This window comes from Jaculus jaculus, chromosome 2 (genome assembly GCF_020740685.1).
Source record: "Jaculus jaculus isolate mJacJac1 chromosome 2, mJacJac1.mat.Y.cur, whole genome shotgun sequence".
In the NCBI taxonomy this organism is placed as follows: domain Eukaryota; kingdom Metazoa; phylum Chordata; class Mammalia; order Rodentia; family Dipodidae; genus Jaculus; species Jaculus jaculus.
The window spans coordinates 93,218,815-93,242,082 of record NC_059103.1 but is presented as its reverse complement, the minus strand read 5'-3'; the positions used below and the strand labels follow the sequence as shown (position 1 = coordinate 93,242,082).

At 42.9% G+C, this 23,268-nt stretch overlaps 1 protein-coding gene across 1 annotated transcript; it reads right to left on the bottom strand.

The window, feature by feature from the left end:
• Window positions 1-226: 226 nt before the first annotated feature.
• Window positions 227-817, bottom strand: LOC101601234 (40S ribosomal protein S2-like). Its single transcript, XM_045144230.1, has one exon. It carries the CDS (start codon window positions 815-817, stop codon window positions 227-229), a length of 591 nt encoding a protein of 196 aa, XP_045000165.1.
• Between the last annotated feature and the right edge of the window lie 22,451 nt (window positions 818-23,268).

The following is a 23,268-nucleotide window of genomic DNA, read 5'->3' as shown; positions in this document are numbered from 1 at the left end:
TTCTTTACAGCCATCTGTGATTTATCTTTGGTATAGCCACAGAGACTTGACGTATTCCCTTAGGGGCCGTTTTGAAGACTTATAGACGTTTCACTATTCTTTTTCTTTTTTTAAAACTGGCTTAATCCATTTCTATTTATTTTTCTGTGTAAAATCCCTGTGTGGTAGCCACAGCTGGAGCCTGGGTCCCCTGCACTGAGACTCTGGTGTGGGTTTTCACAAGTCGTCAGTGAATTCCTGATAGGGAGTCCTGGTGAACAGTCTCTTTCCTGAGGTCGGGGGTCAGATGACTGTAGGTTGCAGAGATGGCCTCAAAGGTGGCCTTAGCAAAGTTGCCCAGGGTGGCCGTGCAGCCCCTGGCTGAAGTGGAGCAGTCATTAGTACCAGCCATAAGCAGCAGCTTCTTGGGCACAGTGACAGAGACAATGCCAGTGCCCTTGGGGACGGGGACGAGGTGCACCAGCACAGAGCCGCAGCGGCCTGTCACCTCAAAGGGGACTGTGTGGGGCTTGCCCATCTTGTTCCCCCAGTAGCCTCTCCAGACAGGCACGATGGAGAGCTTGACCAAGATGATGGGCCCTCGAATGGCAGTGGCTACCTCCCCGGAGCACTGAACACCCAGGCAGACATGATCTTTGTAGTCCACAACAGCGACGAAAGCCTTGAACCTGGTCCGCTGGCCAGCGCGAGCTTGCTTCCACACTGGCACGATCTTCAAAACCTCATCCTCAAGGGACGCCCCCAAGAAGTCAGTAATCTCAGACTCCCGGATGGGCAGGGAAAACAGATGGATCTCCTGCAGTGACTTGATCTTCATGTTCGTGACCAGACTCCCAGCTTGGTGACATGATCCACTCCTTGTTCTCGGCTTTGCCCCCACGAGCCCCGTGGAGAGGACTGCCGCAGCTATTTGGTGTTTACCCAAGGAAGAAGCACATTTCACTGTTCTTAATGTTGCTTGGTAATTTTTCTTTTTGTAACACTGTCACTTCTTTAAAAATTCAAATAAACTTTTTATCTCTAGCCTGTCCAAAAGACAATCCCAACTAGGTAGTTAATAAATATAAGCGATGTAGATATTATAAGAAGAAACAATCTAACAATATAAATATATATAATCGCTACTCCCTATTAGCTTATACATAATACTAGATATAAAACTAACACCACTATAGAATTATTTTCTAATAGCCATCAGTTAATTATTTTGTTTTGCTCTGTGTGTGTGTGTGTGTGTGTGTGTGTGTGTGTGTGTGTGTTTGTATAGACCGGCGGCTAATGTCAGGTGGGCTCCTCTCCACACCCTTTGCTCTCCACTCCACTTTTTGAGGTTCCACACTGAACCCCGAGCTCACCGATTTGTCTAGCATAGCTAATCAGCCTGTCCCAGGGATCTCCCTGTCTCTGCCTCCCAAGCACTGGGACCACAGGCACACACCGTTATGCTCGCTGTTCATGTGGGTTCTGGTGGGTGGTCTGAGGCCTGGTCCTCATGTTAGTGTAGCAAGGGCTTTGCCCACTCATTTTACCTGCTGAGCCATCTCCCCGGCCCTAACTTACCAATTTTAATGCTCTCGTTTGTAGAAGGATAGCTGCCTTTGCATGAGAGGTCAGTGGACTGAGAAGGTGGCTCAGTGAATAAAGCCATTTCTGTGCAACTCTGAGGGCCTGAGTTTGGATCCTCAGATCCTGTGTAAAAGCTAGAAGTTGTGGTGGCTTTTGTAATGTGTCTGTGGTAAGAAGGGAGGCAGAGATGGGAGAATTTTCTGGAAGCGTGCAGAGCAGCGAGCCTAGCTAACACAGTGGTTACAACGATGAGAACAAGAGCCCTTGCTTTCAACGAGGTGGACGCGAGGTCCATCACGGAGGCTGTCCTCTGACTCCCCATGTATGCCATGTGTGGAGCACACGTGCCTGTGTATGTACACAACACATTGCGTGTATACACCATAAATTTGAAAAGAATTAGAGTTCTAATAAACAGACATTGCATTTGTCTAATTAGAATGATTTCTGAATTTTCAGGCATTGAAGTTCTAGATACCATGGCAAGTATAAATTCTCTGTACTGTTTCTCTTCCACAGATTTAATCGATGCTAATAGCTATTCAGAGTCATCCAGATTGCTGAATATTTGTTTTCTTGGCCAAGACAGTAATTGCCACAGATAGTCTTTTTTCCCCTTTTTGTTTATTTGGACTATGCTCTAAATATCCTATTCTCATTTGTTTTATATTGTTGCTTTGCCATTTTTAGATTTCTCAATGTATTCCCATTAAGGGGTGTTATATATGCTGAATAGCATCATTGATTTGTCAGAAAAAAAAATATTTCAGTCCAAATTACTATTGATTTTCGTTGTCATTAGATAAAAATACACAATTACTACAAACTAATTGAACAGTGGAACCCTAGAAAAACTTTGCACATCTGCAATTGTCAGCTTTGATGCTTTAAGCTAGAGTATGTGTGCAGTGATCAAGACTTCTGAGCCCAAATCTCTCTCTCTTCCTAAGGAATGACTTCATGCAAGAACAGAGTTCATGTACAAATTCTAGTCAGTTGTTCTATTGTATTAGAAAAACTTGAGTTGAGGCAAATTGAAGAAAACATGTGGGTTTTTTTTGGTATGAAAAGCTGAGAGATGGATGTAAAACTAAACCATGAAATTTTCCTTTAGCTTTATAGGCTTAAACAGAGCTGGGATAAAGTTCCTTTGCAACTCCAGATTCCAGGGAAGCAGGCCTTGCTGGCCTGGACTCCTGTGGGAATACATTTGTGTTTTGTTTTTGCCTGTTTGAAACATGTATTCATGATCTTCTTGCCTAGACCCCCGGTTGCTAGGGTTACAGGCATTTGCCACCATACCTATCTATGGGTACTTTTTAAATAATTAAGTACTTCTTTTTTAAAAAATATTTAATTATTTATGAGAGAGAGAGAAAACGGGTGTGCCAGGGCCTCTAGCCACTGCAAACAAACTCTAGGCACATGTGCTACCATGGGCATCTGGCTTACATGGGTCCTGAGGAATTAAATCTGAGTCCTTAGGCTTCACAGGCAAATGCTTTAACTGCCAAGCCATCTCTTCAGCCCAAGGCACTTATTTTTTATTTAACATTTTATTATGAAAATTTACAGAATACAGCTAAGTAAAGAGAATTTTTTGGTGGACATCCACAAAGCTATCTAGAAGCTACCATTATCATTGTATTATACTTGCTCTATCATATCACCAGTCTTCTGTAAGTCCTTTGATCTATCAGTCCTTTGATCCAGCCATCAACCCATTTTGTTCCTTATTTTTCTAAAACTTTTTATTGACAATTTTAATAAGTATTGATAATAAACCATGATAATTCTCTCCTGCTACCCCAGCTTTCCCCTCCCAAATCCTCCTTCCATTGAATCCCTTATTTCTAAGTCATCTGTCTTCTATTTTGATGTCATTATGTTTTCCTCCTTTTATGAAGGCCTCGTGTAGGTAGTGTCAGCCACTTTGAGGTCATGAACATCAAGGTCACTTTGTGTCTGGAAGACCCTTCCTTTGGTTCTCACATTCTTCCCTCCGCCTCTTCCACAATGAGCCTTGGAGGGTGTGATCATGATGTCTCAGTGCTGAGCACTCCACTATTATTTCTTCTCATTACTGTGGTGAATTCTGAGTCAGCCAAGGGGGTCACTGCCATCTGAAAAGAGAAGCTTCTCTAACCAAAAGTGAGAGAAGCACTAATATATGGGCATTGCCTGTGCGTGGTGGAGCACAACTTCAATCCCAGCAATTGGAGCCAGAGGTAGGAGCATCACTGTGAGGTGGAGGCCAATCTGGAACTATAGAGTGAATGCCAGGTCAGCATTCACTAGAGTGAGACCTTACTTCTAAAAAACTATGGGCATAAATATAAGTGTTGAGAGGGTAGTTTGGTAGTCACAATATATGCATTAGCCAAACACCAGTAGTTGTTACTCCCCTAGGACTTATGTCCTTCTCAGCCATAGAATTTTGACTAGGTTTTCAGTACCAGGCATGTATTCTCTCCCATGGAGCAGGCCGGTCTTATTTGTTTTATTTATTTATTTATTTATTTATTTATTTAGTTAGTTAGTTAGTTAGTTAGTTAGTTATTTGAGAGAGGAGAGAGAATAGGCACCCAAGGGCATTCTGCCTCTGTAAATGAACTCCAGACACATATGCCATTGTGCATCTGGCCTTATGTGGACACTGAGGAATTGAACCCAGGTAAGCAGGCTTTTCATGTAAATGTCTTTAACCACTGACCCATCTCCCCAACCCAGTCCATCTTATTTTTAATGTGTTTCCAGGTAAGTTGCAAACAACAGGAATTCCTCCTAGCAAATACTTCAGTACTCAGACCATTAGTGTGAATTCAATATTTGCTGAGTTTGTTTCTTTCAGAATAAAGCATGGTGAGTTTCAAAGAATGGATACTCCAAACTCCTGTCAAGATGTAGAAAGTTTCCAAGAACCCAGAGGTTCTCTTGTTCCTCCTTGGTTTTTGTCCCAACTTGGCGACTTTTCTGTGTGTCTATTTTACAACTTCAAATAAATGCAGTCATATGATATGATACGTACTCATTACATGGGTTTCCCTTCACCCTGTCTAATTTCTTTCTTCATCTCTGCTATGTATACCAGCACTTCATTCCTTTTTATTGCTGGATAATGTCTCATTAGGTGCATATATCACATTTTGTTTATCCATTCTCTAATCTATTCCTAGTGTTTTTTGGTGGGTGTCTATGTAGTATATGGGATGTGTGTGTGTATATATACTATATACATGTCTGTGTGCAAATGTATGTGCCCCATATGTACATGTACAAAAGCCATGGGTATATATCTTCTGCCTTATTTCTCTGAGACAGGGTCTCACTGAACACAGAGTTTGCCATTTTTCAGTTTGGCTGACTGACCAATGAGCCTCATGATCCTCTTGTCTCTGCCCTCACAGCTCTGAGGTTACAGGCGTGCCCAGCCCAACTTGGCTTTTAAGTGGGGTGCTGGGGACAGAACTCAGGTCCTCATCCTCATGCAGCCAGTGCTTTTACCCATTGAGTCATCTTCAAAGTCCCTTTCCCTAATTTTTTGAATATTATAAATAAAGCTCTATGAATATTCTTTTATTATTTTTATTTATTTATTTGACAGAGAAAGAGGGAAAGAGAGAAAAAGAGAGAGAATGGGCACACCAGGGCCTCCAGCCCCTGCAAACAAACTCCAGACATGTGAACCCCCTTGTGCATCTAGCTAATGTGGGTCCTGGGGAATCAAACCTTGGTCCTTTGGCTTGGCAGTCAAACGCCATAACCAGTAAGCCATCCCTCCAGCCTGTGTATTCTTACATATATCTTTTTGTGTAAAAATATGTTCATTTCTTAGGTAGGGCTGTAATTGTAGGGTTATAGGAGAGGTATATTTTTAAGTTTTTAAAAGCTTACACCGAATTGTTCTTCAAACGGTTATGTCAGGGCTGGCGAGATGGCTCAGCAGTCAAGGGGCTTGCCTGTCAAACCTAATGACCGAGTTCAATTCCCCAGTACCCATTTAAGCCAGATGTATAGAGCAATACATGCGTCTGGAGTTGGCATGCCCATTCTCTCTCTCTCTCTGTATCTCTCTGCTTGCAAATGAATAAATAAAACATTTTTAAAAATAGCTATGTCATATCACATTCTGGCAATGTGAGTGGTAACTCAATGTGGTTAATTTGCTTATCCCAGAAGTTTTGTTTTTTGACACAGGGCCTCATGTAGCTCAGGCTAGTCTTGAACTCGTTTTGTGGTTGAGAATGACCTTGTATTCCTGCCATCACCTCTCAAGTGCTGGGATTGCAGGTGAACGTCACCATGTCCAGTGCTCAAGAATTTTGTTTTTAATATCACTTAAGAAAAATACCAATAGAATATCAAATACATGGTTTCAGGGCTAAAGAAAAGTGAATATACGTTAAAGATAGATTAAAATTATTGGGGATAGAGATATTCCTTACTGATAGAGTGAATGATTAGCATGCTGGAGGCCTTGCAGTCAATCCCTAGCACCAAATTAAAATTAAATAGCAGATAAATAACAATTGAGGTAATATATACACATGGAAGAATATATGGAACTGGTCTATGAATAAGTAAAATTTAAGAAATGCTTTTATAGCAGAGGTGAGTTTTCAGTCTTTTTCTATTTCCATAGTCGTTTGATCAAGCTTTGTAAACAAATTAACATGTGAGCATGTTTTTAAATTTCTGATTACCATCATTCACTACAGACTCCTTGAGCTCTGAGATTAGGATTCGATGAGCTAAAGGGGAAAATTCCATAGATCAATTAGGTCAAGTAGAATTTATCTGAACTGAGAAAAACAAAATGAAGTGAAATAACGATGAGCAGGGCAGTTCCCAGAACCACAGCAAGCTCTGAAGAAACACTCCTCAGCTCAAGCTGACAGCAGAGGTAAAGGACTCACGCAGGGTCACTGGCTGCTTGTCTTCCCTCTGGGCACCAAGCCATTTCCACTTGATGAACTGACCACTGAGATCACACTCCATATGGCTTGGTCTGTTGGGTCTAGTAACTGGAATCTAGTCAAGTCGGTGACCTTACACATGTCATTTAACATATGGAAACCTGTCGTCAACCCTGCTTTTGAGACCATGTTTTGTCCAGGCTAATTCATTTCACTTCATACTAAAATCAAAGGAAACAAAATTAAAAAGGCAAGGTGGGGTGACGTGTGTTTTGAGTCAGCTTGTTGGGGATAGTTCTTGAGTCACCACCTACTAGTTATGACATTGGCAAATTGCTTCTCTCTGCTTCAGTTTCATCTATAAAATACGGATAATTGTAGTATAAACCTCATATGGAGTTGTGAGGAACGTATGAGTAAAAACATGTAAATAGCACTTAGTAATCATCATATAAAGGGTGAATGACTATCGCTGTTGTCTATTCATCTCAGGCTTGAAACAGGAGGAAAAAAAAAACATGTCTAGAAAACAAAAAGACTTGTAGATTCTGGAATGGGCATATCTTGTTCGGATTCAGCTTCGTGTCTTCCAGTATAGCAACTTGCTTTTCCTGTGAGTACCAGCCCATGCCAACTGACAGTGTGGGGCTGATCCTGTTATTGACTGTGTGGTGTGGGTTTGGCCAGTCAGCATTTGCTATCCCTCTGTTTACATTGATTGGCCCAGAGATGGATACCAGATCTCAGCCAGGACAATAAAACCTGCTCCTGGGATTTCTAGCAGTGCTATTAAGAAAGAAGCTCCCTTTCTCTGGGCTCAAGTGGCTAAGTTAAGACAGAATCGTGCTGGTCCTGCATTCAAAAGCTGTTTGGTGTCCTCTGGGTCTGCCTGAGACTAAGTCCCATGGAGAGAAGTGCAGATCTGGAAACAGAAAGAAACATGTCTACTGACCTCACTACCTATCTTCATCTGAGCTTCCTGGAGCTGGATTTTCTTTCTTTTGAAAACTTGTATTTATTTATTTGAAAGACAGAGAGAGGGTGGGGGGAAAGAGGCAGACAGAGACAGAGAGAGAATCGATATACCAGGGTCTCTAGCCACTGCAAATGAACTCTAGATGCATGTATCACTTTGTGCATCTGGTTTATGTGGGCTCCTGGGGAATCAAGCCTGGGTCCTTAAGCTTAGCAGGCAAGTGCCTTAACCACTAAGCCATCCCTCCAGCCCTGGATTTTCTTTTTTCTAAGCTACTCTGAGTTTCATTCCTAACGTTTGTAACCAAGAATCCTGACTTTTTTTTTCAAGAACATTTCCTTCAGTTAAGTAAGCTACAGGGGCTTTGTTGCATTGGCGTGTTTACCTCTGTTGAAACTTCTGTAGGTGGTTTGTAATGGTCATGGGGAGACACTGGGAGAACAAGGATTTTAAAAACTCCATCAGATCAAGAGGTGGGTTTGGATATTGTGAGGCATTTGTGGGAACTGAGAAAGAGACTCATTAATTTTATTTATTTGTTTTGCACGTGCGTGTGCATATGTGCACACAGGCGTGCACACACCCATGCACCAGGGAGTCTTGCACCTGCAAATGAACACCAGATGATTGTCCCACTTTCTTTGCATCTGGCTTTATGAGGTTGCCGGAGAATTGAACCTGGATTGGCAAGCTTTGCAAGCAAATACCTTTAATGGCTGAGTCATCTCCCCAGTGCAGGACTTGTTAATGTCCAGGGTCACCTGGACTCCTTGCCTTGAGTGAGATGGAGCACAGTGTCAGGCCGCAGTGGAGTGGGGAGATAGGGATTCTTTCCTAGTTCTTGTCTGGACACTGCTAATGGGACAGTCATTGCTGCTAAGATTTCCAGGACCTTTGCTTACAGGTCCTGGTACTCTCTGATGAGTCCTCTGATGATAACCCTACCTGTACCCCTGCCTATATATCAGCACGACAGAATCATCTGATCTCCATCCACCCAGCCATCTGAAAAAGGTGCCTTTCCATCATCTGGCTACACTGGAACCAAGTCTGGTTACTATGTCTAGATTTAACAACTTTCCCCTCACCTCCTCTTTTTCAGGGTAAGGTCTCAGGCTGCCCTGGAATGCACTATATAGTCTCAGGGTGGCCTCAAATTCACCTCGATCCTCTTATTTCTGCTTCCCTAGTGTTGGGATTTAAGGCATGCGCCACCACGCCCAGCTGATTTAGCAACTTCCTAATCACACTATCAATAAATGTGGCCAAGTTTGATAATCGCACCTATTCTTCTTAATGTCTCATATGCCTTAAAGAGTAATTACAGATAACGAGCAAGGTTAGGCTTAAAGGATTGTACTTGTGATGGGACGATGAATGGGGAGCGCTGGGAAGGTGACCCTGGCGTAGTCACCAAGGGGCTGAAGGTGCTGGCCTGAGTGCTGCTGAAGGGGAACAGCAGGAGCTCCTCCGCACTGCAGACCTTCCAACTCCACCTGGCCTACACCATGGAACTGCGGATCCCTGGCTCTTGGGATAGCAAGAAGAGGGGTGTGCAGGCTGACCTGGAATTCACTCTGTAGTCTCAGGGTGGCCTTGAACTCATAATCCCGAGTGCTGGGATTAAAGGTGTATGCCACCACACCCAGCTATCAGTTATATCTTAACAAAGCAGATCTAAAATTAAAAAAAAAAATAGATGCCTTATGTAGACAGTGCTAATTACTTAGGCGTACCTCACTGTGAGCAATATCCACAGTGACTGAGCTTAAATGACATAGGAATTTGAGCCAAAAATATTTTGGTCAGCCCAAGTGGACCTGAAGAAATCTTTGATAGCATGGGTATTTATCCCTTATGTCATTCAGCCTCAGGATTATTGTTTGAGAAATAGCTCTTAATTATGAAACATGCTGGTATTTACAACTTCAAAATAAAAACTTCATCATTGGCTCTTCAGATCCCACATAAGACAGACAGACGCACAAGGTGACACAAGCATGCAAGGTTGCACATGCGCACAAGGTGGTGCACGTGCCTGGAGTTCAATTACAGTGGCTGGAGGCGCTGACATGCCAATTTGCTCTCTCTTTCTTTCCCTCTCTCCCTTTCATTCTCACTCTTGCATAAGGAAAAAAAAAGCCAGTCTATTGGGCTTGCCTCAAAAAAAAAAAAAAGATAAAAATAAAAATAAACTCTATCGTTAAAAAAAAAGAAAAGAAAACGGGTGTGAGGGAAAGTGAACGCATGTGTAAAGGCTCGGAAAACCAACCTGTGATAGTTAACATTTCTGAAGTGTCGGATTATATCACTTCTCAGTATATATATATATCTCCAAAAGAATAAAGGCAGCTTACTGTAGGGCTACTGCATACCCATGTTATCATGGCATCTTTCATATAGGCAAGTTATTAAGTCAGCCTAGGTGTCTGTTAACAACAAATAGATGCAAATAACTGGATAAATTGTGGTCTAGATACATGGGTTGGTTTGAATATGAATGTATGTCTCCCATAAACTGAGTTTTTCTTTTCTTTTTCTTTTTTGCTTTTCTTTTCTTTTTCTTTTTTTAGGTAGGGTCTCACTCTAGCTCAAACTGACATGGAATTCACTATGTAGTCTCAGGCTGGCCTTGTACTCACAGCCATCCTCCTACCTTCACTGGGATTAAAGGTGTGAGCCACCACCCCATCTGTAGGCTTGGATTTTAAATGTTTGGGCTCCAGCTGTGGTGCTATATTGGGAGGAAATATTGGAGGTGTGGTCTAGCTGGCAGAAGTAGGTCAGTAGGGGCAGCTTTGGAATGTCTCCTGATTGCTGGGATAAAAGGTGAGTGCCACCATGCCTGGTTTTCATTGATTTTTTTTTGTTGTTGTTGTGTAGTTGTTGTTTTGAGGTAGGGTCTCACTCTAGTTGAGGCTGACCTGGAATTCACTAGGTAATCTCAGGGTAGCCTCGAACTCATGGCGATCCTCCTACCTCTGCTTTCCGAGTGCTGGGATTAAAGACATGCGCCACCACACCCAGCTTTCATTGATTTTTATATTCTTCCAGTCCTTCAAAAACTACTGAGACTATGTTGCAAGGTTCCTTGAAAGGCGGGTACAAAATGAGGCTGTCCTCACAAAGCTCATCTGTTATCCAGGGAGACAAATACAAAACTACATGGGTGATAACTAGAACAAGTTATGGTGTGAGGTGCTGGGTCTAACTTTGGCTACACGGGTCAGCAATGACTACTCTGAAGAACAAAAATGGAACTGAGGGCAACAGAAGAGTCACACCAGCAGGAAGGAAGCAGCAGAAAAGGCCCTGACAATGGAAGCAGCTGGTGTGTGTGTTAGGATAGGCACATGTATGTGCATATGGGTGTGCTCTGTGTGCACATATGTGGAGGCCATTGGAGGACATTGGGTTTCTTCCTCTATCACTTATTTGATTTCCTTGAGACACAGACTCTCCCTAAAACAGTGAATCCCAGTGATTTCTCTCTCCTCCCTTCAGCACTGGGGTTATGGTCAATGCAGGGTGATACCCCGCTTTTTGCACAGATGCTGAGGATAGACCTCAGATTCTCATGTTTGTGTAGCAAGTGTGCTTATCCACTGAGCCATCTCCCCAGCCAATCAACACAATTTTTTAAGCAACAGGAAATTAGCACATCTCTCTCTCTCAATCTCTCCTTTTTTTAGGGGCTGAGGGCTGGGGTGATATGATTATATCAAACCACTGTATATAAAACGGAGTAGGGTGATGTCTGCATAAGGGTGTTCAAATTGAAAGCAATTATATCTTTAAGAAGACATGCTGACCAGACTGCAACCCAGGAACAAAGTGATGAGTGCTGAACATCAATAGGAAGTAGTGGACGGGCGTGGTGGTGCACGCCTTTAATTCCAGCACTTGGGAGGCAGAGGTAGGTGATTGCCACGAGTTCGAGGCCACCCTGAGACTACATAGTGAATTCCAGGTCAGCCTGAGCTAGAGGGAGACCCTACCTCGAAAAGCAAACAAACAAAACCCACAAACAATAGGAAGTAGTGGTGGAGTCTGTGAAGAAACCCTGCTGGAGCCGGAGTCGTGTTCTGGTGGCCCTGCCCTCTTGCCTGCTCTGCCCCCAGGAACCCTCCCAGCTCCTCTAAAAGGCAGCCCCTCCCTCCTTCTCACTGCCAGCAAGTCCTCGTCCTCCGGTGGTGTTGCCGGGGATATTTAAAAAAATAACATGGCTGGAGAAATGGCTTAGCGGTTAAGCGCTTGCCTGTGAAGCCTAAGGACCCCACTTCGAGGCTCGATTCCCCAGGACCCATGTTAGCCCGATGCACAAGGGGCGCACGCATCTGGAGTTCGTTTGCAGTGGCTGGAAGCCCTGGCGGGCCCATTCTCTCTCTTGCTCTCTGCCTCTTTCTCTCTGTCGCTCTCAAATAAATAAATAAATAAAATATAAAAAAATAAGAAACTGAGTGTAGTGGTGCACGCCTTTAATCCCAGCACTCACAAGGCAGAAGTAGGGGATCGCTGTGAGTTGGAGGCCAGCCTGGGTCTAGAGAGTGGGACTCTACTTTGAAAAAAAAAAAAAGACACAAAAATTAAATGAAAATCCTGAATGTCAATCTAAAGAATTAGAAATTTGGACAAGAATGGATTATAAGATATTAAATAAGTTATTAGGGCTGGAGAGATTGCCTGGCAGTTAAGCGCTTTCCTGTGAAGCCTAAGGACCCCGGTTCGAGGCTCGGTTCCCCAGGTCCCACGTTAGCCAGATGCACAAGGGGGCGCACGCGTCTGGAGTTCGTTAGCAGAGGCTGGAAGCCCTGGCGCGCCCATTCTCTCTCTCTCCCTCTATCTGTCTTTCTCTCTGTGTCTGTCGCTCTCAAATAAATAAATAAATAAAATTAAAAAAAAAGATAATAAATAAGATATTAAAGTCAAACAGAAATTTCCTGAAAAAAAAAAAATCCAAAGCACCATGGTTTTTATTCATGAGAACAGGAATGGAAACATTAAAAAGAAAGGAAAGCTCCAATTATGAGTCCTGTGGGCTGGAGACACAGGGCAGCGCATGCTGACTGAGCTTCGGTTAGTGAGGCGGTAAGCCTTCTCCAAGGCAGCATGAGCGAGGGAAAAGGGAAGCTTTGTCTTTCAACAATGGGGCTTGCCCTCTGCGGCAGAGTAGAGTTGAAGGAAGTGGGGAGACGCCAGTGTTCAATGCCTCTGATCCCAGATGTGCCCTGGCTATCTTCAGGTCTCCCTTCTTCCATATCACAGTCCTGGCTCTGGCTGAGAAATTGGCCTTTTTTGGAACGGGGCTCTCTCCAGCTCCGCCACTCTTGTGGTGAAGTCCTTAAGCTGTGGAGACAAGAGACACCACAAAAAATCTGCACAGAATTTCCCTAAATAATTGATCAGTAGATCTGTCTCTTTATTAGGTCAGTTTCCTAGGGCCTCATGGTTGCCATATCCCCCAGGCCTTTCCAGGACAGGTTTCATTTTACTAGTTAGTGCATCTCTTTCCATCTTCATCTCGCCTCATTTACCTCAGATAAAGGTTTTAGGAGTCAGCATGTCAGGCCTGAGTGACCTTCCATTTCTCAGCAATCTAGTACCTCTTTCATCCAGTAAAGAGTGATCCAACCAGAGGGTCCCATCCTTATCACTAAAACTGCATGCCATGTCCGCTCTAGGATGGATTCCCTACAAATAGAGCCCCAAGTGCTGTTCAAATCATTACTGGGCGAGCTCTCAGGAGAAAGAGGGGGAAGAGGCAAAATCTAAACAAAGGTGTGGTTCCCTAGGACACTAGCTTAACCTCCTAGTGGAAGATGAGGCCCAGGAATTGCACCGTACAGTCAGTCCGTTCCCCGGCCCCTCCCCTGTGGAGCAGCTGAGTCAGTCTCTGAAAGCAGCATCAATCCTCAGCAATGTGCTAAGGTCTGCATTGTCTGCACCCCCTCCCCCACCAACCCCAATACTCTCAGAGCGTGCAGTTCTCCACTGAGTTGTTTGTTAGCAGCCAGTGCGCACAGCAGATGGGGGCTGGGACCGCATCCACTACATCCGCTACAGCAATCGCCATCACCGTCCCTGCTGACGGTACTACCAAAGGGCAGTTTGGATTTTTGCAACAAGAGATTTTCATTTTATTAATGGTTGTGAAGCAAATACGTTTCTTTTTCTTCTACCAAAGGTCATTCCTTTCTTAACGTAAAACTGCGTCTAAGCAGAAAACTGCATTCATTTGAAGAACAAATACCAAGTGAGTTGATGAAATGGAGCGTTAGTGGAAAAGTTTGTTGCAGCAATGCTCTCCTCTACTTCAACCCCGCCACACACCACGGACACTGCTCTCTGAAGAGCTCTGCTAGTCTCTAAGGTTCACAATAACTTTATTGTGTTTTTTCTTTTTTTAATCAGCTGTAATCCAGGCAAGAGTTTCCAAACAGCAGAATTAATTTTCAGTGTCCTGGGCTGGAAAGATGGCTTAACTGTTAAGGTGTTTGCCTGTGAAGCCTAAGGACCTATGTTCCACTCCCCAGATCCAATGTAAGCCAGAGGCACAAGGTTGCACGTGCACACAAGGTGGCCTATGCGTCTGGAGTTCAATTGCAGTGGCTGGATGCCCTGGCATGCCAATTCTCATTCTCTCTCTATCTCTTGCCCTCTCTCTCATCAAAAAATAAAAATATAATTTACAGTGTCCTGCTTACAACGAGCTAAGAATTATTACATCATATATTCACAAAATATAAGCTTTAATATATGAACCAGTATTAATTAATGTTTGGTGTAGAAAAAAATCTATTTTGTCTCAATCTTTTTATGTAAACAGTTTCTTTCTTTTTTGCCTGAAAGCTTCAGGGAAATTTCTTGAGTAATGTATTGAACGATAAATGTGAATCTAGTTATAATTTACATGAAATAAGCCCCAGGCCTCTTTTTCTAGTCTCAGACTTCCTTGGCTGGTCCTTACAGCAAGAAAAAAAAAAAAAGTACTTTTTGAAGGTAGCTCTAATTCCTCTCCCACCTCCAGCATACGTGAAGGAATTTGGGAACATTCTGCATTCAGTGAAGCCCGTTTATAAATTTTCCTAGGGAAAACATTATACCTGTTGTGGCAGTCATGAGGCAGGAAGCATGTGGGCTTTGTCCAAGCTGTTGGTTCTGGATGTCGGAAGCGACAGCTGCAGGGCCAGAGGTCTGTGGTCTAGTGGTGGTGGGTAAGAGGGAAGGACTGACACATTTCAGCATTTATAACACCACAAGTAGTTTGTCTCCCCCTCCCCCCCAAAAAAATGCAGAAGAGATGGAGTGCTTCTCTTGCCAGGAGAAGGAGCAGCTTTTGGGACTGTAAGAGTGACCCAGCGTGCATTTGATTGATTTGCAGTTGGATAGCTATTAACTTGGAGAAAGTGCTTGAGAAATCTTGGAAGCTATACTTTTTGCCTTAAGGATTTAACTGTCCCTCCAGGAGCTATGTGAGCAGTTAAAAAAAAAAAAAAGGACATAGGTGATGAAGGGTGATGGTGACATGTTGAAGGAAATCAAATAGTCTGGATTTTGCTGAGGGGTTTGATGTGATGCATGCTGGGTAACATTCATTGAGGGCTATGGCTGCATCAAACATTGTCTAAGAACTTTACTGTTTTTATGAATAAGTTGTTATTACCATTCACACTTGACAGATAAGAAAATTGGGACAAGGGGTGGAGAAATGGCTCAGTGGTTAAAAGCACGTGCTTGCAAAGCCTCATGGCCTGGGTTTGATTTCCCAGTACCCACATAAAGCCAGATGCACAAAGTGGTGCATTCACCTAGAGTTCATTTGCAGTGACAGGGAGGCCCTGAGGCATCAATATCCCTCCTCAAATAAATAAATAAAAATACCACAAAAGAAAGAAAAAGAAAGTAGAGGCAAGTTAAATAACTTGTCCATCGTCACACAACTGGTTAGTGGTAGGATCAACTTCAGACCTAGAGAGTTTGATTCCTGAGCATGTGCTGTTCTTGCGTGTTTACATCACTCGTTATTCCAAAGCCAGGGAGTGTCCTGGCAAAGTTAAGCGAGGAATCTGATTATTTTCTAATAAATTCTGTTCATCCTGTTTTTCATCTCACATTATTTGAAAAGGTTCAGGTGCTCATGGTGGTTTCAGAGTCCTCAGTTATTGTTTTTTCATCCAACTTTGGTAAATTCTCTACTTAAATTCATCTGAATGGGGCTGGAGAGTTGGCTTATCGCTAAGGTGCTTGCCTGCAAAGCCAAAAGACCTTGTAAGCCAGATACACAAGGTGACACACGCATCTGTAGTTCGTTTGCAGCGGCAGGGGGCCCTAGCTGGCTCATATTCCCCCCCGCTCTCTCTCTCTCTATATATATATGTATGTATAAATATATGTATACATATACATATATAGATCTGAACTAAATAACTAAGAATAAAATATTTTTTTAAAAAATTATCTAAGTGGATAAAGTTGCCTGGGCTGAGGAGATGGTTCAGTGGTTCAAGGCTCTTGCTTGCAAAGGCTCATGGCCTGGGGTTGTATTACTCACTTCCACAGAAATCCAGATGCACAAAGTGGTACATGTGACCAGGGATTCTTTGTAGTGGCAGGAGGCTCTGGCATGGCCACACTCTCTGCTTATAAATAAGTACTTTTTTTTTTTTTTAAGAAAGATACCTGGACCTAACATGGAGCGAGCCTTTCTGCTATGTGAATTCACAGAAGATTTGGAAGAGCTCCGTGCCATTTCTGTTGGCATCACTGGGACTTTCAGAGATCACTGGAGATGGATGTGAGTCTGACTGAAGACTGGTGACTTGGCTGAACGAACACAGAATAAGCAGAGGGAGCCTATAATACTAGCTTGCCAGAAAGCACCTTTTCACTTGAAGCATCAGGGAACACTTGGAAAGCAGCAGTGAAAAGTAACAGCTCTGGTGACAAGGTGTTCACTGACAAAGTTACATGAACAATGTCCCTCCTCAGAGTCCCTGAGGCCCTTCAGCTATGGAAAAATCCCCTGGAGAAAAAGAGACTTGGCTCAAATTCATTCTTCCAGAAAAGATGGACAGGGAGGTGGCTGGGTCTGAAGAGGACGGTGACAATGACAAGCTGGAAGCCATAAAGAATGAAGCAGATTTATAGCCTGAAAATTGAATCCATACCATAATAAAATTCAAGGGATTATCAATTTTGAAGGACCAAGGACTTTAGCAGACTTGCTGGCTGGGGAAATTAGGCCAATTTCTTCTTTATATGTCTAGGTCATTTGAATATCATGTTATTGTTATACCTACCTTTGACAGTGTGGATGGAACTCAGTGATTGATTTACATTTACTTCCCCAAATAATTCCCATTTTAGAAATCAATTTGAAAATGTATGGCTATGAGAACTAAATATTAGTACCTCATATTTGCAGGCATATAAATATTTACTGACTGAATAAATAAATAAATAAATGCTCACCCTTGCATGACATTGTGCCTCTGGTCAATCCTTATCTTTTCTTTTTTTTGTGAACTAAAATATATATTGAAAAGATATCCAAACACTTCTTTTAAATCATTTAACTGAAAAAAAAAAACCTTTTTATTTTTTATGTTTCAAGGTAAGCTCTCACTCTAGCCTAGGCTGACCTGGAAGGCACTCCCAGGCTGGCTTCGAACTCACAGCAATCCTCCTACTTCTGCCTCCTGAGTGCGGGCATCACCTCACCCAGTTTATTTAACTGCTTAACTGTCATTATCATTTGTTGGAGTACTTTATGGTAGTTTTTGTATAATTTCTTTAAAGCTTTGCTAGCTTTTGTAAACATGAGAGAACTTGCAAGAGGCTTAAGGTTTACATGCATCTAATTAATATTTTGTACAGCTAAGTTTCTTACCTTATTAAATGGAGATAAAATGGTGATATAGAAATTTAATGGGAATATTGCAAAACTGGGAAAGAAGTGCCCAAAGGTCTTTGGTAAGCTTCCTGAGTATGTCTGGTGATTATATTAATTGAAAAGACTCTTGCAAACAGTATGTAATAAGAGTTTTAATATTTGAAATAAACTGACTTTCAACCTGACAATGTAGTTAAAATCAAATTTATGCCAAATTCTATGTACTTTAGAACACTGGAGGGAAACGCAGGTGAATTTTTCCCCTCCACTTGAAGAAACTACAAGAATCGGTTGGTTCTGGCTCTGGGTATGCAAAGCACAAAGTGAGTCCAAGATATCTCACACTTAGGAGAGAAGAAAGCTGTCCAAGACTATTGAGAACATGCCGGGTGGTCCTGTGACCCACATCTGGGAGAATCTGAGCATCCGAGAACAAGCAAGAGCTCCAACTGGGTGATACATAATGAATACACAAAACTCCATAGTTCACAGATCTAGAAAAAAGAGTGAAACAAACAAACAAACAAAAATCCTCAAAACGTTCACTATTTGTTGTAGTACATAAAATTAATACTCTATCACAATGCTTGGTGTTAGCTTGCAAGCAAGCACTGTAAAGTTTTAGGTACTGGAAATGTAGAGGCGTAGTACACTGATTACTTTTACATGTTCTGAAGCTTTTCCAGTAAAATATTTAGTCAGTGACTAGGTGCCCTGAATTACTTATGAATTAAACTCTCAGCAGCATTTCAAAGTAGAGTAAAAGCTTCACTTTTGTTTGTTCGTTTGTTTGTTTGTTTGTTTGTTTGGTTGGTTTTTCAAGGTAAGGTCTCACTCTGGTCCAGGCTGACCTGGAATTAACTCTGTCATCTCAGGGTGGCCTCGAACTCATGGCGATCCTCCTACTTCTGCCTCCCGAGTGCTGGGATTAAAGGCGTGCGCCACCACGCCTGGCTTATCACTTTTGTTTTTTGAGGCACAGTGTTACTGTAGCACAGGCTGACCTGAAACTCGCTCTCCAGCCCTAGGCTGACCTCAACTCACAGCTATTCTCCTACCTCAGCCTCCCAAGTGCTGGACTAAAGTCATGTTCCACCACACTCAGCTCAGATAGTTTTTTTTTTTTTAAATACATGTATATTTGTACATATGAGATATTCAATTAAGTACCAAAACAGTTTTTTGGATAGGAGATAGGGTTTTTTTTTTTTTTAATTTTTGCTGTGTGCATAATGTGATGTGTGTGTCTGGTGTGGCATGTGTGTATATACATGTTATATGCACATGCATATATCGTGCTCGCCAGTGATGGGATGTGCTCACCTGCACTGGTCAGAGTGGAGCTGGTCAGAGTTATTCACAATCACTTTTCTGCCCATAAGTTTTTTAAAAATATTTTATTTGATTTTTATTTTTTAAAAATTATTTATTTATTTTGGTTTTTTGAGGTAGGGTTTCACTCTAGCTCAGGCTGAGTTTCCTGTGTAATCTCAGGGTGGCCTTGAACTCATGGCAATCCTCCTACCTCTGCCTCCCAAGTGAAATATTTTATTTTTATTTATTTATCTGGCAGAGGAAATGATGGAGAGAGAGAGAGAGAGAGAGAGAGAGAGAGAGAGAGAGAGAGAGAGAGAGAATGGGCACACCAGAGCTTCCAGCCACTGCAAACCAACTCCAGATACATGTGCCACCTTGTGCATCTGGCTTACATGGGTCCTGGGGAATTGAACCAAGGTCTTTTGGCTTTGCAGGCAAGTGCCTTAAACACTAATCCATCTCTTCAGCCCCTCTGCCCCCATTAGTTTTCTTTTAATCCTTTTGTTTCTTTGTTTTTGTTGAGCTAGGGTCTTCTTCTAGCCCAGGGTGACCTGGAATTCACTAGGTAGTCTCAGGCTAGCTGCAAATCCATTGAGATCCTCCTACCTCTTTTGCCTCCTGAATTCTGGGATTAAAGGTGTGTGCCACCACACCAGCTTTAAAAGCTTTTCATTGACACCCTCCATACATACATACAATGTACTCTAATCACAATCCTCTTTCACTAAACATTTGCTTTTTTCTAGCTAGTCCCTCCTCTACTTTGATGTCCCCTCATGTTACTCAGGTCTTATGCAGGGAGTGACAGCCACTGGGAGGTCATGAATGCAACCATCACTTTATGTCTGGAAGGCAGACAGCCAACATACTGCCCTACATCCTCTGGCTCCTGCCAGTTGAGGGATCAGCTTTCCCTCCCACACCACCTAGCCAACGGGAAAGGTCACCTAGCCCCGAAGCAGAGAAATGGCAGATGTCACTGCTGGCGAGGTGGGGTTGCTGGAGGGGAGCTGCTGGACTTGGCCCTGCAGAAGAAGGGTTTCAGGGCCTTGTGGAGACATGCAACATTGGGTCTGGTGAGGATTGGAGGGAGAGAGGTGGGGTGGAAGAGACCCGAAAGAGACTCGTAAGACAGCCTACCTCCTGTCTGGTGATTTCCAGAATCAGATGCAAGGGACTTGGCAGGATGGCAGAGGGATCAGTAGGAGCTACAAATCAGTGACAACATTTTCCTCTAGAGGCCGGTGGCTCCTAGGGAAAGTCAGGTTACATGTAAATGAACAAATGAGTTGGCAGGGCTGCCCAAGTCAATTTGGAATTTCGGTAGAGTTCTTTGTGTTTGTTCTATTGCTTTTATAATTCTAAAATTCTGTTGAAATCACAACTGTTTCGCATTCGGAGACAAAGAGCTCTTTTTGCAAAAACGCTCTGGCAATTTTAGAGCAAATCACATATAACTGAGAGCAGTGGAGGATATGGGCACAGGAAAGTTTTCCTTCTCTTCATAGAGATATTGGCTGCCTAAAACACCCACTGGAGCTTTCATAAATAAAACATAGAAACTCTCAGGAGGACAGATCCCCCCCCCCCCAGTATGAAAGGAATTAGTGTAGTCAGTAAGAAAGGAAGCTGTGTGTGAAATCCCAGAGTGGAGTACAGGGCTCCCACCACAGGGGCTGAAGATACCAGAGACCACAGAGGCCTGCAGGGAGAAGACACACTGGATGTTAGTAGGTGGCTGCCACACGTGTTTAACCCGTAGGCTGCTCTGTGTTTCTCCAGTTTGTACATATATGATCTTGTCCATATAAAATCCCATTCTAGGGCTGGAGAGATGGCTCAGTAGTTAAGGTGCTTGCCTACAAAGCCGAACGACCTGGCTTCGATTTCCCAGTATCCACGGAAGCCAGATGTATAGAGTGGCATTGCATCTGGAGTTCGTGTTTAGCCCTGTTGTGTTCATACTTTCTCTCTCTCTGCTTGAAATTAAATAAAAAATAATTAAATCACACTATAATGCACAATAAATAAGATAATCCCAAAGATGTCTATATTCAATTGCTAGATGAAAAAACAATGGAAAACAGAAAATATAAAAGGCATATTAAAAATTGTCAAGGGCCAGGCATGGTGGCGCATGCCTTTAATCCCAGCACTAGGGAGGCAGAGGTAGGAGGATCGCTGTGAGCTTGAGGCCACCCTGAGACTCCACAGTGAATTCCAGGTGAGCCTGGGCTAGAGTGAGACCCTACCTCGAAAAACCAAAAAAAAAAAAAAGTCAAAAGAGCCAGGCGTGGTGGCGCACATCTTTAATCCCAGCACTCAGGAGGCAGAGGTAGGAAGATCACCAAGAGTTCGAGGCCACCTTGAAACTACATAGTGAATTCCAGGTCAGCCTGGACTAGCGTGAAACTCTACTTCAGGAAAAAAAAAAAAAAAGGATATGTTCGTTTTTTTGTTCGTATAACAAATAACTAAGATAGTCAACTTATAAAAAGAAAAGATTTATTTTGGCATAGTTGTTGTGGTTCCAGTCTTGATTGATCTTTCATTGAGATTGATTGGCCATTGCTTTGGGCCTCAGTAAAGCACCAGGAGCTTATGATCAACCCAACTAAGACTGTTCACCTTACAGCAAGGAAGCAAAAATGACAAAGGTAAGGGACTCAGACTTCCTTAGGCCTCTTGGAGGTCCATACCCCCATTGGTTGAAGAACCTTCCACTCTCTTTATAGCTCTACCCTGGTGACCAGTCTTAGAAGATGGGTCTTTCGGAAATGCTTGACATCCAGGGTATAGTAAGCGCTAAAAATGGAATGAATATGTCAGCAGCATTTTATCTCATCTGGAGTCTTTTGATTAATGACCCATCATTTCCATATAATTGTGTTTTGTTGTTTTTTGAGAGGTAGGTGGGGAGACACCCATCCCCTCTAGACTTAACTGGACACACTGTGCCTGGTTCAGCCTACCACTTCGGTGCCAGGGAGTGGTTGGAAATCACTGAAGCCCTGGTCCAGAGCTCGCATGCTAAAGGATAGTAGGGTCTAAGTGTCCCCTCCCACCCTGGGGAGAGCACTTTAATTATCTTAACTGCTCTGATCATTGATTTAGGGACACCCACTTGTGACCCGTGGCTTAGGATACCAAATTAAGTCTGTTGTTGCTGAGATAAAAATCAAAACACGCCGTGAAGTGATCATGTTCCCATCATAATGGTATTCTGCTCTGCTTTCTTTCGTAGGAGGCTTGCTCATGTGACAGTGCTGGTCTCGAAGTCACTGCAGTAATGGTTTATTGTTGTAGGACCATGAAGCTTGCATGCTTTGTGGCTTTCCATTCATGTCTGGAACCTCTACTTTTGCCTTTATTTATTTAAAAAATTTTAATTTTTTATATTAATTTATTTGAGAGAAAGGAAAGGGAGGGAGGGAGAGAGAGAGGAGGGAGAGAATGGGCTCACCACAGCCTCCAGCCACTGCAAACTCCAGACGCAGGCGCTGCCTTGTGCGTCTGGCTTTACGTGGGCACTGGGGAATTGAATTCAGGTCAATGCTGTTGAACCATCTCTCTAGCCCTGAAACCTTCATTTTTTTTTAAAAAATAAGGTTTAGAGAGACTATCCCATTAAGAGAAAGAAAGAGGAGGATGCACAGAGAGCTACCGCCATGAGGGAGCGAGAGGGGGTAAAGCCCACCCTGTGACCAAAATTGGGGTCATTTATAGATTTTGAATGGAGACTGAGATAACTAGCTATTATCACAAGTAGAAACTTCTATGTCATAAGACATGTACTAGAAGCCACATGAGGGCAGCCATCTTTATTGGCAATCCCTCTTGTTCTCTCTTTTTTAAAAATGTTATTTATGAGAGAGCACACTGAGGCCTCCTGTCACTGCACATGAACCGTAGATGCATGCGACACTTGGTGCATCTGACTTTACATGTGTATTGGGGGACCTGGACCAGTAGACTTTGCAAGCCAAGTGCCCCAAACTGCTGAGCCAGCTCCCTAGCCCTCACTCTCTTTTCTTGAAATAAGAACATCCACAGTTAAATAGGTAACTAAAGGAATCAACTTTCCTGTCTTAACAACACATTGTTAAATGTGAAGTGAAAGAGGCATCATCTGGCCATGGAAAACCTCCACAGACATCCAGTTCTTGGTTTTGGCTATAAATACCACAGGGAAAGTGATGCAATAGAGGGTCCAAAGAGCTGTGAAAAATGACAAACTGCTGACCCTGAAAAGCATGCGACAGTGTGCCAAACACCTGCATTTAACAGCTAGACTATTCTCAGACCAGGGAGTGGATGGCTTGGACTGTCTCTGCCAACAGCTGGCAGGTATGTAAGTGACATCCTGAGGCAGTAAGGACATGCTGTGCAGGCTGTATTCCTCCAAATTATTTTGCTTCAAAACACTGTCCACTGACGTGGGAAAGTTCAGAGCCAACTACTATAATTTTTGTTCATTTGTACTCAACTCCGCCCCCCCCACAATAATCAATGAAACTAAAGATTATTTGCACTCCATTTTCATTCCTACCTCTGCCACCTCGGTGGTGGCTCTAACAATTATATTTTCCTTTTTTAAAAAA

What these genes read in the sequence shown, in the direction of transcription:
- LOC101601234 (XM_045144230.1), bottom strand. Translation starts at nt 817, where the DNA reads ATGAAGATCAAGTCACTGCAGGAGATCCATCTGTTTTCCCTGCCCATC.